Source organism: Nothobranchius furzeri, chromosome 6 (genome assembly GCF_043380555.1).
Source record: "Nothobranchius furzeri strain GRZ-AD chromosome 6, NfurGRZ-RIMD1, whole genome shotgun sequence".
Lineage (NCBI taxonomy): Eukaryota > Metazoa > Chordata > Actinopteri > Cyprinodontiformes > Nothobranchiidae > Nothobranchius > Nothobranchius furzeri.
In genome coordinates, this window is record NC_091746.1 from 22,588,941 (window position 1) to 22,607,039 (window position 18,099).

The following is an 18,099-nucleotide window of genomic DNA, read 5'->3' on the forward strand; positions in this document are numbered from 1 at the left end:
TGGAACCAAGCTGGACATAAAACTCTGCCCCCGCTAATATCGGAGATCCCGGCTCACCTGTGCCGTGTTCCAGATCCACCACCCCGGCATAAGTGCCGTCGCCGGGGTCGCCGGGCCGGCTTCCTGGTGAAGATGAAAGCTTCTTTAGGCTATTCTCACAAGCCCTTATTTAGAAAACAAGGAGCGGTGCCAAACATCTGCTTCTCTCGGCGATCGTTGGATCCTGTCTGTGCCTGGCTGGTACCTGTCTTCGGCCTGGATGGGACGTCCCAGCCTCGAAAACCCTGCTCTCCTCGTCCCCGCCGGCGTGGTGTGAATCCGCAAAACCTGCGGCCTCTGTGTCGGGCTTCTATGGCGGCTAGCGACGGGGACCCGCCGCTTACTGCCAGGTTTGGCCTGGTAAATGCTAGGTCGCTAGCGAATAAAACATTTATTTTGAAGGATTTTTTTACATCCCGAGGACTGGATTTTCTCTGTGTCTGCGAGACGTGGCTGAGCGCCGGTGAGTGCAGCATCTTCTCAGATCTTCTACCTGGCGATTGCTGCTATTTTAATGCCCCGCGTTTGTTGGGCCGAGGAGGAGGAATAGCCACTATTTTTAAAAGTCATTTTAGATGTAAACAGCTACCAACCCCGTCGCTTACCAGCTTTGAACTGTCTGTGTTTGAGCTGGGCTGCTCTCACACAGTGTTGTGTGCGGTGGTTTATCGGCCTCCTAAATACAATAAGGACTTTTTGGATGATTTTGCTGATTTTTTGGCTGAATTCATGCCAAAATATGATCGTATTCTTATTGTTGGGGATTTTAATATTCACGTGTGTTGCCCTGATATGCCCATGGCGAGGGGCTTTTTAAACCTTATTGATTCGTTTAATCTGGTGCAATGTGTGGCAGGTCCCACACATGAACGTGGACACACACTTGATCTTGTTTTATCTCATGGCTTCCCTAGTTTTAACATAGAGATTTGTGATGCTGTGTTTTCTGACCACAGTCCTGTGTTGTTTGAAGTTCCTCTTGTATGTGCCTCAGTTAAACCTCGCGCTGTTGCTCAGTGCAGACGTGTTTTTAACTCCTCCACTGCTGAGCACTTTTCAACAGTCTTTAACCAGATTTGTCAGATCCCGGATTTTTTATGCAGCCAGACTGATGATCTGAGCTCTTGGTTTTATTCCACCTGTCGGACTGCTTTGGACACTGTGGCTCCATTAAAAACCAGGCGGCCTAAAACCAAATGTGAGCCCTGGCTGAACGAAATGACCCGAGCTGTCAGACGCGACTGCCGTCGAGCTGAACGCAAATGGAAAAAGGACAAACTACAGGTGTCATTTCAGATGCTGAAGGACTGTTGGCGTCAATATCAAAGAACTGTGAAAGAGGCCAAAAGAAAACACTTTTCGGACATTATTTTGTCTAACTGCCACAACCCGCGTGTGTTATTCAAAACTATTAACTCTGTTCTTAGTGCACCATATGCTGACTCTATTGAGCCCTCATTAGAAGCATGTGAAAATTTGTTACTCTTCTTTATTGAGAAGGTCTCCTCCACAAGGGCTCAAATCTGTCCTTGTGCTCATGACCCCTCAGTCGTTGTTTCCTGCTCTGCTGTCTTTGACAGGTTTGAGCCTGTGACTCTGTCATCTCTACAGGAGACTGTTGGTCATCTTAAGCCTGCAGGGTCTCCAAATGATGCTGTTCCTCCTCGACTTTTAAAAGAGGTGATACCTACAGTTGGTCCTCTGGTTCTTGAGCTGGTAAACCATAGTCTGAGGTCAGGCGTTGTCCCTAAAGATTTTAAACATGCAGTAGTCAAACCCCTGATTAAAAAACCTGCTCTTGATCCGCAGGATCTTGCGAATTACAGGCCTATCTCCAAACTACCGTTTCTTTCTAAAATTCTTGAAAAGGTAGTTCATAGCCAAATATTGGCCTTCCTGGAAAAGCAAAATGTATTAGAGGTTTTCCAATCTGGTTTTAAACCCTTTCACAGCACTGAATCAGCCCTTTTAAAAGTTTTTAATGACATATACTTAGCTACTGATGCTGGGGACTGTGTTGTTCTTGTGCTTTTAGATTTGACAGCTGCTTTTGATACTGTGGATCATGCTGTTTTATTCTCTCGTTTAGAGCACTGGGTGGGCATTAGCGGCACAGCTCTGGAGTGGTTCAGGTCCTATTTGGCGGGGCGAACTTTTTGTGTCAGTCTCGGTGACTATGTGTCGTCCTCCGCTCCGCTCTTGTGTGGTGTCCCGCAGGGCTCAGTTCTAGGCCCCCTCCTCTTCTCTTTGTATCTTCTTCCTCTCGGTTCTATATTGAGAAAGCATGGCATTGCCTTCCACTTGTATGCTGACGACTGTCAGATCTATGTCCCTCTAAAGAAAAAAGGCAGAAACCTCATACAGCCATTACTACAGTGTCTTGACGACATAAAGGCTTGGATGTCTGTGAATTTTTTAAAATTCAATGATAAAAAGACTGAGGTGATGATTTTTGGTAGTCCTACTGAGACACCCAATGTGTTTGTAGATTCCTTGGCCCAGTTTGTTAAACCAACTGTCACCAACTTGGGGGTCAAAGTGGACTGTGATCTGAAGTTTGAACATCAGATTAAGGCGGTGGTAAAATCTGGCTTCTTTCACCTCAGGCAGCTGGCAAAAATAAAGCCAATTCTTTCACGGCAGCACTTTGAGACAGTGATCCACGCCTTTGTAACCACTCGGCTGGATTACTGTAACGCACTCTACATTGGGGTCAGTGCATCATGTATTAGTCAGCTACAGAGAGTGCAAAATGCCGCAGCTCGTCTTTTAACTGGCACTCGAAAGTGTGAGCACATTTCCCCTGTTTTAGCTTCACTTCACTGGCTGCCCATTTCTTTTAGGATTCATTTTAAAATTCTTTTATTTGCTTTTAAAGGTCTTCATGGCCTTGCCCCCTCTTATCTCTCTGATCTGATACAGCCTTACACTCCCTCCCGCTCTCTCAGGTCTGCTGATCAGCTGCTCCTGATTGTACCCAGGACTGAGCGTAAATTTAGAGGAGATCGTGCTTTTGCTGTTGCAGCCCCAAAACTGTGGAACGAACTTCCTTTAGAGATAAGACAGGCCAGTTCCTTATCTGCTTTTAAGGCACTCCTGAAAACACACCTCTTTACCCTGGCTTTTAATACCTTGTGAGATGTTGGTTTCTATTTTTTATTTTATTTTAGCTGTTTTAGGTGATTCAAATGCGGTTTTATCAAGTTTTATCAAGTTTTTATTTTTAATATAGGGCTAGTTTAGTTTTATGTATCATGTGTTTTATTTATCTTTGCTGTTTTCTTTCTAGTCAATTGTTTTAATGTACTTTCTGTACAGCACTTTGTTCCTGTGCTGGGTCTTGTAAAGTGCTTTATAAATAAACTGGATTGGATTGGATTGGATACTGCATGTATTGAAAATGATACCAAATGTCTTATGTAGAGCTAAAAAAGTGTATCTGGTAAATGACCCCTTGACCTAAACTGTCAGGAGAGAATGACTTGTGACTCTTACATTGTTTAGAGCAGTCTCAGAAGTGATATAAAAGGATGCAGCTCAGATCAGATTGAGAGAGCTGGGGCAGACGACAAGAAGAGACAGAGCAGATTTGGAGGGGTCATCCCCCGTCCTGCTGGATGGGGGATGACAGGCAGTTTTTTGGAGAGAAGCAGAGCTAGGGGGCTTCGTTCTTGGGGAGATTCTGAGAAGACAAGAGCTAGTGTAAACTAACTCTTATTTAATCATTTTGAACTAATTCCTCCGTGGGGGATAGTAGTTGTTTTTCACTTTACCCATTTTTGTATTTTGATTTTGTAATAAAACTTTTTTGAAAAAGAAACATAATCCTGATTCTTTCAGGTTTTCTCTAAAGCTTCACGTTTGGGGCCCTGGCCATAATTGCACAGAGGTAAGCATGTCGAAGATCGGTCTCTGAATTATCAGGACTTACTTTACAGTTTATAACAGAATAATATAAAGAAACCTTAAGATAAGGGAAGTTTTAACTTCCCCCTCCTTGCGAGTAACGAGTTGTCTTAAGGGCGATAAAAGCAGAATATTCGAGGTTATTTTGGCTCTGATTGCAGGTTGAAAAAGTCTCTAATCAGCTGGAAGGTTGGATTAATAAATAAATTGATAAACTTATGGTAGCCTGATCAACTAGCATAAATCATTTTATAGTTACCAACCTCCAACATAAGCTGTTAGAGGCGCAATTAATTCCGGGTAGCCCAAACAATTGCTGAGAGGCTTGGCTTGCCTCCAGACTTCTCTCTAGTATCTTAACCAAAAGGTAACGAGTTTAAAAGAAGTGTAGCACTCTGGGGCTGGCTATTCGTACAAGTCATTTCACCTTTAAAATAAAAGGCAAGATTCTAATTAGGTAGTCCAAACCCGGGTCTAGTACGATTATACTCGTCGATACACCCCCGAACCCTGATGGATGCACCGTCTCATAAGTTCTAACGGAACTGGGTTTTAAAGGAACCGGTAAATGGGACGGGCACGCGACACCACAACCCGTGCACGCGCATTGGGTCCACAGCGCGCGTGTGAACGGGACTCGCGAGCGAAAATATACATGGCGAGAGGTCATTTGTGCACTGAGAGGGAGCAAACTGTGTCTGTGAGCGCACAAGGATGTGCACAAGTGACAAACCTGCGTGCGCGCGTTGCCAACGCACACGGCAGAGGAAAACGTGCGCGCGCGGCAGCCTCTTTGCGCGCTCGGCAGCCTCTGCGCGCTCGGTTTCTAATTCCGCTCGCTCGGCTGTGAGGAGTTTTGGCACTCTGGAGGCGTGGCCTGTGGCAGATCTTCCCTGTCCTCTGATTGGTTAGTTTACCCCACACTTTACTCTCTACCTATCTATATAAAAAAATCGGAGAGTCAGCAGTTGCTGTCATACCTCAGCTGGGAGAGCGGGTGACTCTCACTCTAGAGGACCCAGGTTCGAGTCCGGCCAAGGAACATAGAGTCGTCATATTATTCTTTCCTAATTCCTGTGATATTATTTTACAGTTGTGACCGTTCAACTGTCATTAAACGTCCGAATGTTTGCTGGGCAGTGTTTTAAAAAGTGCACATAAGCTAGATGGTTTTAACCAGGTAAAAATAGACTTGTGGGTGTAGGTATGTTCAAGTTTAAAAAGTTCTTGCCTCATTAATGTATTGTTTATTTTTTTCAGCATTTAATTGACAAATTATCCTTTCAAATAATTAATTGATGAGTTACATAATTGTCCATTTAGAATTGTTGAATGGACTGAGTCAAGTTTGGTGCACTTTATACATTTCAAAACATGTTTTTTTATTTTAATTATGCATATAAATAATTTTAATGTTAATTTATTGAAATATTTCTATTTTTTCATTACCTCACCCTTGTTTTGACAAAAACAAGACCTTGCTGGATAATATCATGGAGAAAATATTTGTTCACAGTACATGGCTCAGTGAGGATCTGTATACCAAAGGAGGAGATACTCAGAAATCTGTCTGCAGATTGTTACAACCCAGACTGGAAGTGGTGGGCTGTAATAAGAAAGGAGACCAAACAGAGGAGTGAAGAAAAACACAATTAAACACAAATGAAAACCCAATGAGACGGTGGGGGCATCACAACACGTTCAGGACTACCCAAACACCAGTAATTCTTGACTGCACTGATCTGAGGTGTCAATGGCCATATTCTCCTCTCTTCCAGAGTCATATATTTTCCTCAAGTTCAACTGCACTCTGAAGAGGCTCATTTGGATTGTGCCACATAGGCCAGTGACCTTTGTCTCAGCACTGTATGCTGGAACTATCAGCGACCAACCTGGGAATCTGGTGTGTTGAAAATGCTACAACTAGAGATGGTCATCATGGTAGACAGGGGTTTCTTCATTGATGACATTGTGCCCTGCAAAGTGTACAGGCCAGCTTTTCTTTCTGGCAAACCTCAAATGTCTGCATGTGAAGTTATAGAAACAGAAGCCATAACATCTCTGAGTGCATGTGGAGCGCTCCATTCATCTGGTCCAAGAACACTAGGTTTTTGATTGTTATTCCCCTCCTTGCATTTGTAAACAATCAGCTATATGCTGTGGTTTTTCTCCTTACCAACTTTTAAAATAGCCCACTAGTGAAGGCCTGGGCAAAGAAGCCTGATGTCTGAGAACCTCAACATATGTACGGCAACCACACTGTATATTTACACACTTTCATAAAGAAGCTGCATATCAAGCTTTCATTCAGATGACTTCAACAGTGCTGCACCCTGCTGAGGGACATCCGAGTAAAACCTTGAGATGGCCATTTTCTGTTCACTAACTTGCTTTAGTAAATCCTTACTTTGGTTAAATAAATCAGTTGTTGAACCCCCCACTCCTCTGTTTGGTCTCCTTTCTTATTACAGCCCACCACTTCCAGTCTGGGTTGTAACAATCTGCAGACAGATTTCTGAGTATCTCCTCCTTTGGTATACAGATCCTCACTGAGCCAAGTACTGTGAACAAATAGTTTCTCCATGATATTATCCAGCAAGGTCTTGTTTTTGTCAAAACAAGGGTGAGGTAATGAAAAAATAGAAATATTTCAATAAATTAACATTAAAATTATTTATATGCATAATTAAAATAAAAAAAAACATGTTTTGAAATATATAAAGTGCACCAAACTTGACTCAGTCCATTCAACAATTCTAAATGGACAATTATGTAACTCATCAATTAATTATTTGAAAGGATAATTTGTCAATTAAATGCTGAAAAAAATAAACAATACATTAATGAGGCAAGAACTTTTTAAACTTGAACATACCTACACCCACAAGTCTATTTTTACCTGGTTAAAACCATCTAGCTTATGTGCACTTTTTAAAACACAGCCCAGCAAACATTCGGACGTTTAATGACAGTTGAACGGTCACAACTGTAAAATAATATCACAGGAATTAGGAAAGAATAATATGACATCAACTCTATGTTCCTTGGCCGGACTCAAACCTGGGTCCTCTAGAGTGAGAGTCACCCGCTCTCCCAGCTGAGCTATGACAGCAACTGCTGACTCTCCAATTTTTTTATATAGATAGGTAGAGAGTAAAGTGCGGGGTAACCTAACCAATCAGAGGACAGGGAAGATCTGCCACAGGCCACGCCTCCAGAGTGCCAAAAGCCCTCACAGCCGAGCGAGCGGAATTAGAAACCGAGCACGCAGAGAGGCTGCCGAGCGCGCAGAGAGGCTGCCGTGCGCGCACGTTTTCCTCTGCCGTGTGCTCGTTGGCAACGCGCGCACGCAGGTTTGTCACTTGTGCACATCCTTGTGCGCTCACAGACACAGTTTGCTCCCTCTCAGTAAACAAATGACCTCTCGCCATGTATATTTTTGCTCGCGAGTCCCATTCACTCGCGCGCTGCCATGTATATTTTCGCTCGCGAGTCCCGTTCACACGCGCGCTGTGGACCCAATGCGCGTGCACGGGTTGTGGGACGGGTCTGACGCGATAAAAACTTTCTCTTTCAGTCGTGAACACATTACTGAGCGGCTAGAATCTCCGTTTCTGGGCTTCAACGTCAAAAAACAGCTGAGTGAACTCGGCGCTGAGTGAGAGGAGTGTTTAGTATCGCGTCAGACCCGTGCCACAACCCGTGCACGCGCATTGGGTCCACAGCGCGCGTGTGAACGGGACTCGCGAGCGCAAATATACATGGCAGCGCGCGTGTGAACGGGACTCGCGAGCGGAAATATACATGGCGAGAGGTCATTTGTGCACTGAGAGGGAGCAAACTGTGTCTGTGAGCGCACAAGGATGTGCACAAGTGACAAACCTGCGTGCGGGCGTTGTCAACGAGCACACGGCAGAGGAAAACGTGCGCGCGCGGCAGCCTCTGTTCGCGCTCGGCAGCCTCTCTGCGCGCTCGGTTTCTGACTCCTGCTCGCTCGGCTGTAAGGGCTTTTGGCACTCTGGAGGCGTGGCCTGTGGCAGATCTTCTCTGTCCTCTGATTGGTTAGTTCACCCCGCACTTTACCCTCTATCTATATAAAAAAGTCTGTTATTCAGTAGTTGCTGTCATAGCTCAGCTGGGAGAGCGGGTGACTCTCGTCCCGGAGGATCCAGGTTCGAGTCCAGGCAAGGAAAATGCAGTAGATGTCATGCTAATTTTTCTTAATTTCAGGTATTTTACAGTTGTGACCGTTCAACTGTCATTAAACGTCCGAATGTTTGCTGGGCAGTGTTTTAAAAAGTGCACATAAGCTAGATGGTTTTAACCATATAAAATTACATTTTTTGTGATACTGGAAAAATACATACTGAAATAAAACTACTGATTGAAAACTTTATGACTGTGGTTGTACAATATATGACTCACTAATACACTGCAAACTCCCTTAGAGTGGGGCTTCCAGAGAGAGAGAGAGAGAGAGAGAGAGAGAGAGAGAGAGAGAGAGAGAGAGAGAGAGAGAGAGAGAGAGAGAGAGAGAGAGAGAGAGAGAGAGAGAGAGAGAGAGAGAGAGAGAGAGAGAGAGAGAGAGAGAGAGAGAGAGAGAGAGAGAGAGAGAGAGAGAGAGAGAGAGAGAGAGAGAGAGAGAGAGAGAGAGAGAGAGAGAGAGAGAGAGAGAGAGAGAGAGAGAGAGAGAGAGAGAGAGAGAGAGAGAGAGAGAGAGAGAGAGAGAGAGAGAGAGAGAAGTTCTTGCCTCATTAATGAATTGTTTATTTTTTTCAGTATTTAATTGACAAATTATCCTTTCAAATAATTAATTGATGAGTTACATAATTGTCCATTTAGAATTGTTGAATGGACTGAGTCAAGTTTGGTGCACTTTATATATTTCAAAACATGTTTTTTTATTTTAACTTGCTTTAGTAAATCCTTACTTTTGTTAAATAAATCAGTTGTTGAACCCCCACTCCTCTGTTTGGTCTCCTTTCTTATTACAGCCCACCACTTCCAGTCTGGGTTGTAACAATCTGCAGACAGATTTCTGAGTATCTCCTCCTTTGGTACACAGATCCTCACTGAGCCAAGTACTGTGAACAAATAGTTTCTCCGTGATATTATCCAGCAAGGTCCCGTTTTTGTCAAAACAAGGGTGAGGTAATGAAAAAATAGAAATATTTCATTAAATTAACATTTAAATTATTTATATGCATCATTAAAATAAAAAAAACATGTTTTGAAATATATAAAGTACACCAAACTTGACTCAGTCCATTCAACAATTCTAAAAGGACAATTATGTAACTCATCAATTAATTATTTGAAAGGATAATTTGTCAATTAAATACTGAAAAAAATATACAATTCATTAATGAGGCAAGAACTTTTTTTTCTCTCTCTCTCTCTCTCTCTCTCTCTCTCTCTCTCTCTCTCTCTCTCTCTCTCTCTCTCTCTCTCTCTCTCTCTCTCTCTCTCTCTCTCTCTCTCTCTCTCTCTCTCTCTCTCTCTCTCTCTCTCTCTCTCTCTCTCTCTCTCTCTCTCTCTCTCTCTCTCTCTCTCTCTCTCTCTCGAAGCCTCTCTCTCTCTCTCTCTCGAAGCCCCACTCTAAGGGAGTTTGCAGTGTATTAGTGAGTCATATATTGTACAACCACAGTCATAAAGTTTTCAATCAGTAGTTTTATTTCAGTATGTATTTTTCCAGTATCACAAAAAATGTAATTTTATATGGTTAAGACCATCTAGCTTATGTGCACTTTTTAAAACACTGCCCAGCAAACATTCGGACGTTTAATGACAGTTGAACGGTCACAACTGTAAAATACCTGAAATTAAGAAAAATTAACATGACATCTACTGCATTTTCCTTGCCCGGACTCAAACCTGGATCCTCCGGGGCGAGAGTCACCCGCTCTCCCAGCTGAGCTATGCCAGCAACTACTGAATATCAGACTTTTTTATATAGATAGAGGGTAAAGTGCGGGGTGAACTAACCAATCAGAGGACAGAGAAGATCTGCCACAGGCCACGCCTCCAGAGTGCCAAAAGCCCTTACAGCCGAGCAAGCAGGAGTCAGAAACCGAGCACGCAGAGAGGCTGCCGAGCGCGCAGAGGCTGCCGCGCGCGCACGTTTTCCTCTGCCGTGTGCTCGTTGACAACGCGCGCACGCAGGTTTGTCACTTGTGCACATCCTTGTGCGCTCACAGACACAGTTTGCTCCCTCTCAGTGCACAAATGACCTCTCGCCATGTATATTTCCGCTCGCGAGTCCCGTTCACACGCGCGCTGCCATGTATATTTGCGCTCGCGAGTCCCGTTCACACGCGCGCTGCCATGTATATTTCCGCTCGCGAGTCCCGTTCACACGCGCGCTGCCATGTATATTTGCGCTCGCGAGTCCCGTTCACACGCGCGCTGTGGACCCAATGCGCGTGCACGGGTTGTGGCACGCTTTAAATGCCATAGTTTAGTTTGCCCGAGACAGCGGAGCTGCAGACACCCAACTACCTCTGACTGCCTCGGCGCTGAAAAAACACAAAGGAGGGGGCGCGTCTGCTCCGCACTGGCGCCGCAAAGCATCATGGGAGTTGTAGTCTTTGCGGTAAAATAGGCCAGCGGGCCAGTTTTAATATATTTTTGATATTTATCTCGCGGGCCACATAAAAATGCTCCGCGGGCCTTGACTCTGACATATGTGCTTTAGAAGAATGATGAGAGAGAGAGAGAGAGAGAGAGAGAGAGAGAGAGAGAGAGAGAGAGAGAGAGAGACAGAGAGAGAGAGAGACAGACAGTGTTTGGGGTGACGGTGACACAAGAGTTATGCGCTCGCCCCGTAATCGGAAGGTTGCAGGTTTGAGCCCTGCTCAGTCTGTTGCTGCCGTTGTGTCCTTGGGCAAGACACCTAACCCACCGTGGCTGCTGGTGGTGGTCGGAGGGACCGGTGGTGCCAGTGCTCAGCAGACTCACCTCTGTCAGCGCCCCAGGGCAGCTGTAGCTACAACGTAGCTCATCACCACCAGGGTGTGAATGGGTGAATGACTGTGTTGTAAAGAGCCTTAGGGGACTCCAGGACTCTAGAAGGTGCTATATCAAATACAGGCCATTTACCATTTGTGTGGAGAAGTTGAGGTGGATGCTCATTTGAATAAATGACAATTACATATGTTTTCTGGTTAAAGACTCAAGCTTTCCAACACCCACAAAAGAAACAGGAAATCTATTTTAGAGCGATAATGACAGTGTGATGACACGTGCTGCATCACGGAGGCAGAATAGATCAACTGGAAATATCACACTCACTGGTAACGATTCCACCGGCTGGAGTGCAGACCCCCGTCTGAGAGTTCACTGCTGTCCTAGCGGTGAAACAACAACATCAACATTATACGAACATTTTAAAAGTGATCTTCATTCTTTCTGTCCCATAAGATTCAAGAAGCAAACCTTCCAAAGCTGCCGGTGACGGGGTACGCTGACACAAATGAGCCCATGACGTTGGTCACACCGATGGCCAGCAGCTCCTGGTTTGTATCGATCCTGTAGTGGTTCTGACTGGCTGAGTGGAAACAAGGAGGGTGTAACGTCCAGCAATGGTCAGATTTTAGGTACAGTTTGACCATTCAACATCTGGTTAAAAAGGAGACACAAGACTGCATGTGTTCCCTTTAAATTGGCCTGCCTTCATCCCATCAGCTCAGAGCCTCTGCAGCTCTGAACACAGATAACGAAATGTCAAAAATAACATTCTCTCCTCAAGGTCCAATCGTTCAGGATTCTTCATGCCTCCATATAAGGAACACTCCAGCTCGGGTTTCCTATATATATATATATATATATATATATATATATATATATATATATATATATATATATATATATATATATGTATGTATGTATATATGTATATATATATATATATATATATATATATATATATATATATATATATATGCCAATGTAGTTTATATGAATTATAATTCATATATTATCATTAATACATATATCTAAGTATATGTATGTGTATATACATACCGTAAATCCTCTAATACAGGCCAGGGCCTGTATTTGACTCAAGCTCATCAAGCTCCAGGCCTTTATTGGAAGGAGGACCAGAAGTAGAGGCAGGCCTCTATTTCTATTTGAGCAAAATGAACTAATGGTTCGCTGGAGTTTTTGACATTTTCAAAGTTAAACACATTTCTTTTAACAATGGTAGTTTCTGCTTCAGCCCTCTCCCCCCTCCCCCTGCGCAGCGGCCGCAAACTCACTGATGCGCCTGCAGCCTCTCGGAGTTCCTGCTGCTCTAAACATTAAAATAATTATTTCATTTTCTGTTCCTCACTTCTGATTACCTTCAATGGTGTCTGTTTGTTGCAACCACCAGGTACAAAAACTAACTTGTTTTTATTTGACTATTTTTCTGTCCTGCCTGTTTATTATCTTCCTGCATCTCCTCTCAATCCTAAAGAGAAACTGCTACCTGGGTTCATATATATTCACCTTATGAGTGACTGTGACGTGCACCATCTCCTTTTGGCCACACGAGGCCCTCGGTCCGCTGCCTGCACAGCTGCAGGCTGTTAGCTCAATTATGCCTCCCTGTTAAAAGGGAGAGCTTCCTGTCATTCTGGGAGAGATGTGCAGATGGGTGTTGGCACGGAGGTGTTTGCTCTCCTCTCTAGCTCTCCTCGCATTATAGACGTTGAAGTCTTCGATTCGCTACCTGAGTGGTATTTTCGTTTGTTTTGCAACCTGAGTGGTATTTTGAGTTTTGGTATTGTTAATAGTAGTTTGTGTGTCCTCGTTACAGAGAGACTTTGCTCACCCTTTTGGTGCAGTTTTGTGTTTACCGTTTAGCTTTATTCCAGCCTTTGTGCTGCGACTTTTGTTTATTATTAGATATCGTTTTCTTTATTAGAAATCCCTTTTGTTTATTGATTCCCAGTCTTGGATGACCCTTTTGTTCCCTTTTCAGCCAAGAGCTTCGGTTTTGTTTAATAAATATCCTATAGAGAACTATAAAAGTGTTTGTTTCATTCCAGTACAAAATCTTCTTTACTCCCTTAACCACATCGTGCTCCTAGGGAAGCCGAGGGACGTAAAAGTGACCTTTGAACTGCAGTTCTAAAAGATCTACCAACCACAAAAACAGCAGAGTGCGCGCTGCTTGCCGGCCACATCAGTTAGGTGCGTCACCGAGGACAAAACAGGTGATGCGCCCCGATCCACAGCAGCGAAACGCATCAGGCGCAAATAAAAGACAGAAAACATAAAAGGAAATGAGCCGACATGATTGATTGCGTGTTAAATTAGTTTTTGAGATGGCGACACCTGATTTGATAACGTTACTGTGGCCGTGCTCAGGACGCAGATGTCTGGAGCGCGTCAACAATCAGAACTTTGCATGCACAAGCTGGTTAAGGTTAGGATGGGGGTGAGGGGAATGTTAAATTGCAAGAGGGAAAAGGTCACAATTTGGTTAAATGTCTGTTTTACGGCGGGTGTCAGTACTGACGCTCTGGCACAGCGCGTTGCCTCCCGACGCGCAGGAGCTTGTCACCTGCTGACAGCAGGCTGATGTCTTTTCCGTGGACTGCATCTTGCCGGTCATTATCACGTGACAGCGACTAGTGGATGACAGGCATAAAAAGTCACTATAAAGCGGTGAAGTCGACTAGTTCATACAACCCCTACTGCTCCCCAGTGTTCTGCAGCATAATCAGCACGTTCTCTTTGAACTTGATATCAAATTGTCGCCTCCTCTTCGTCTCCGCACCTGCCAAATCGCGGTCTGTCACTGGCAAATCAAAAGTGAGACGGATGACACAACCGCTCCCCTGTGGTACTTGCTTGTTACCACATTCCACCCGGCCACAATAAAATACCGGCCATTATTCACCTCTACCGACTCCGACACCGGCCAAAATATGATACCCGGCCATTAATTGAATAGAGGCCAATATTAGAGGATTTACGGTACTTATTTTTCTTGGTAATTAGTTACTTTTTAAATCTTGTAACAGAGTAAGTAACTTTTTTGACAAAGGGATTTGTAACTATAACTAATTACTTTGTAAAAGTAACATTTCCAATACTGGGTAACGCACATATTTCCCCCTGTGGGATCAATAAAGTCAGCCTGCAGGCTGAACTCAGTGATTGATCACATTTAAAAACGTAAAAAACGTTTCTCTGAAGTGTACCAAAAGCTTTTGCGATGGTGATGCTCTCCAACAGACCCATGAGAGGAATCACAGCCAGCCCTCCGCCAAAACCCTAAAACACAGAGAGGAAGAGCGACTGGACACATTAAGGGAAGTGAAAATGGCTGCTCTTGTTCTCTCCTCTCTCTTACCTCGACAATCTTTCCAAAAGGGACGGCGGTTCCATTGGGAGTGGTGTCTGAGGTGGGCGGGGGACTGAACGGTGGCAGACCCTGGGAAGTGTGCCCAGTGATTGTGAACACATGATGACCATAAGCTTCCCAGGAAAATGCAGCAAGTGACGCAGCCACAACCACCAGGGCATTTCGCACTGACCAAAACCAAACAGGAAACAGAGTAAACATCAACAAAAACACGCCGTAAGCTGTGTTTCCGTTTGTATGAGGGTGGTACTGACTGGTCGCGACAGTCCACACCAGTTTCCTGGCAACGCTTGAGTAGGTGGAGCCATCATTATGGGTGGGATGTGACTTCATAAGCATAAACACAACCAAGACAGCAAGACACACCAGACCCAGCACCACGTCGCCCACGCGGGCCTCTGGAATCCTGTAGAAGGTGTAATAAATCTCCAGGAAGAACTGCTGGGGAACGCCATGGATTCCCAGGATGTTCTACCAACAGAAAAACAAGCAGTGACACTTTTTATAAGGATTTATTTTGTGGTTGGCAACATGTGAGTCCAGTACGATCTAAGATAGAAAATCCTTTTTATAGAGGCGACAGAAACGCAGAAACAGGCGAGAATCGTCCCTCAGAAAAGTGTTTTAATCTAATATTACATCAATTGTTCATATAAACTCAAAGCACATTTTTACAGTCAAAGCATCTAAGTTGCTCATAAAATACTATTTAAATGTGTAATGAATGGTTAACAAGCATGTTTCAGGGCATTAAAATGGCTCCACAGTGTGTGTGTGTGTGTGTGTGTGTGTGTGTGTGAGTGTGTGTGTGTGTGCGTGTGTGCGTGCCTGTGTGTGTGTGTGTGCATGTGTGCGTGCGTGCGAGTGTGTGCACGTGTGTGTGCGTGTGCACGTGTGTACGTGTGTGCGTGCATGTGTGCGTGCCTGTGTGTGTGTGAGTGTGTATCTGTGCATGCGTGCGTGCCTGTGTGTGTGCATGTGTGCGAGTGTGTGTGCATGTGCGTGTGCGAGTGTGTGCACGTGTGCGAGTGTGTGCACGTGCATGCATGTGTGCGTGTGCACGTGCGTGCATGTGCACGTGTGTGTAACCTCACTTTGACCTGGCTGAAGCCGATAGTCACTGCAGCAGCACACGTGAAACCTTTTATTACAGGATAGGATATGAAGTCCAGCAGGAATCCTGCAGAAACAGAATCAGAATCACTCCAGATTTGGACTTTTACAGCTACACTACTCATGTTCAAAGTTAAGGAGACACTCGTGAAGAAATGCACCGCGTCTTCTTAGCACCTTTAGTAACTTTTAGAGTTTCTAGATAACCTGTGGCTGTAGAAAGGCTTTGTCACTAGAGTAGCAGCATCTTTTCTGACCTAATCTGAGCAACGCCATCAGAGCCTGGATGATCCCACAAAGGAGGCTGAGCAGGACAGCTCGGTGAGGCTGCCCCCCCACCACAGAGGAACACAGGAAGGACATGATGGCTGTCGGACCCAGTGTCACATCCTTGGATGTCCCCAGCAGAGCGTAGATGAACCCCCCCATGAAGGCAGAGTAGAGACCATACTATGGAGATAAGCACACTTAGAATGAAGACCAAACAAAGCTGAAATTGGGGGACATTTTCTCTAAAATTCCCACATTATATAAAAACATGATTACATTTTGGTTTGGAGGGGCTCCTGGACTGTTCAGTTCAGTTTATTTATACAGCGTCAAATCACAGCCAGTCGTCTCAAGGCTCTCCACAGAGCAGTCATCCCCATAGAAACCCTGAGAGTCCAAGGGTCTCATTTATAAAACATGGAGTACGCACAGCTTCACGCCATCCATGGGCGTCGCACCCGTGGGGGATGCGGGGGATGCAACACCCACACTTTTCTTATTGAGATCGATCAACTGACACCCTCACTTTTCCAGCTGTTTTGCTCACCTACACACCAGTCTGGTTTCTTTACGTCGCACTCACTCTGTTTGCCTCATCTCCTTCTTCACCTCCCTCTTCTGACAGCCGATGTTGGGTTTCCAGGAGAGCAGGAGAGGGACGGACGGAAGAGCTCGACTGAATTCATAATTTTACATTTTGACATTAGCTGTACAAAGTCTGAGTTTGATAAAGTGAAGAACAATAATTTGCAGAGGTTTATAACTGGCGCGGTGCCAGGTTTTCATTTTTGGGTGGGCCACGGTAATTTTGGACGGACCTTAATAAGCAGTGGCTTAAGTGAAGCAGGCAGGTCGCGCTAGAAAATTTAGTTTAAAAAGACATCATAAATGTTTTCCCCCGTCATTTTTATTTCTAAAATATGAAGTAAAAACTCACAATTTAATTTTCATTCATTTGTCATTAATATGTAGTCTACACCCGTGCGTTAAGTGGACCATCTTCCAGTAAAAGCAAAGCATCCAGCCCACTTCTCTAAATGCGTAAAATGTGCATCAGCCGATAGTTAGGCGCGCCGCGTGCTCCGTCAGCTACGTCAGCCCAGACAAGAGCAGAGCAAATAGAGAAAGAATAGAGGATAATTGTGTCTGGATGTGGATGGAGATTACATTTTACAGCAGCCTGATCATTTAAATACGTAAACCATCACCTGTCTTATAGTCCACCCTATCAGCATTATTTTAATTGGAGAGAGTGTGTGTGTGTGTGTGTGTTTTCCACTTCAAACACTGGTCTAACCAACCAGACCAGCGTGTCCAGTAACATATTAATGTTTCACTTCATGTAGGCTAGGAACATTTCACCTGCCGTGGCCCGACCGCTTCTGCTCCACATAAACTTTGTGCGTGATCAAATGTCTCTACAGGTGCTTTCAGAGCTGAAGAGGCTATTCTGCCTCAGACTGGATGCGTCATGCATCTCCATATTAGAGACGGGAACAAGCGCTATTCAGCCAAAGTTTCATAATCAGCGAACATTTTTCCAAGTGACACATCCCTCAGAGAGACCTGGTTTCCAGACCGCTTCAGTGGGAGGAAATCTTATCGCATACGCCGTGGTTCTGCGCTGCGCTGCGAACCCCTCTACAGATCTTCAGCCCACTGTCCACCGTGTGCGCTCCGAGCCGCGCTGAACACAGTGTCCAGTATAAAGCTCTGATGTTCTGATGGGAATCTTTTCTTGATTGATTTAGTTACCTCCGCGATGTGCGTTAACGATTAAAATGTCCGCTCATCTGTGAGCACATCAGTGTGCGTCGGGGTAATTCTTTCAAAACAACCAACATCCTTGAGTTTATCCATCAAAATAAACAGTCAAATGGAAATATATGTAACCTGCCATTTAACTGTTTTGCCTTCTTGTGAAGATTGTTGCAAAGAGAAACAACTAAACCTGATTAACCCCAGAGCCACGCGCACTGCACTGTACTTCTGACTGTAAATGAGAGGAAACAATTTAATCGGATCCTTTTCTTTTCAACATGGTTTAATGTAAAGTTTAATTCAGTACAAACTTTAGTTACACTGATCTAACGAGACAGAGCCTGGATTTGTATTCTGAACAGTTTAAACATGTTTAAAACGGAGACATGCGTGACGCGTCTAAAATTCGCACCTGCTCTGCTATTATGGAAATTAAACTAACAAGATGAATAACATGAAATTATTTTAGGCACAGACAACATCCCCCACACTTCTGAAAAGCTTGCAACGCGCCTGATGCCATCTCAGCTTTATAAACCACACTCTACCTAGAAATGTGCTCAGGAGTAGAGCCCTGCACGGGCCTAAAATCTGAGCCCGTGTCAGGCCCGGCAAGAGGGGGTGGAGCCCCAGCCCAACCCGGTCCGAAAAGG

General features: G+C 44.5%; 1 protein-coding gene across 5 annotated transcripts in view; it reads right to left on the minus strand.

Annotated features, from left to right (window-relative positions):
* slc26a11 (solute carrier family 26 member 11) overlaps positions 1–18,099 on the minus strand; it is a 40,637-nt gene that overhangs the window by 18,300 nt on the left and 4,238 nt on the right. For 4 of the 5 annotated variants that reach the window (XM_054743989.2, XM_054743991.2, XM_070552008.1 and 1 more), the window contains 7 exons: positions 15,673–15,865; positions 15,397–15,482; positions 14,557–14,773; positions 14,291–14,469; positions 14,139–14,211; positions 11,380–11,491; positions 11,236–11,291 (listed from right to left, as the gene is read on the minus strand). In XM_054743989.2, coding sequence (XP_054599964.2) covers positions 11,236–11,291; positions 11,380–11,491; positions 14,139–14,211; positions 14,291–14,469; positions 14,557–14,773; positions 15,397–15,482; positions 15,673–15,865 — 916 coding nt within the window. The remainder of the gene's footprint in view (positions 1–11,235; positions 11,292–11,379; positions 11,492–14,138; positions 14,212–14,290; positions 14,470–14,556; positions 14,774–15,396; positions 15,483–15,672; positions 15,866–18,099) is intronic. The other variant, XR_011520802.1, reaches the window with a different exon arrangement.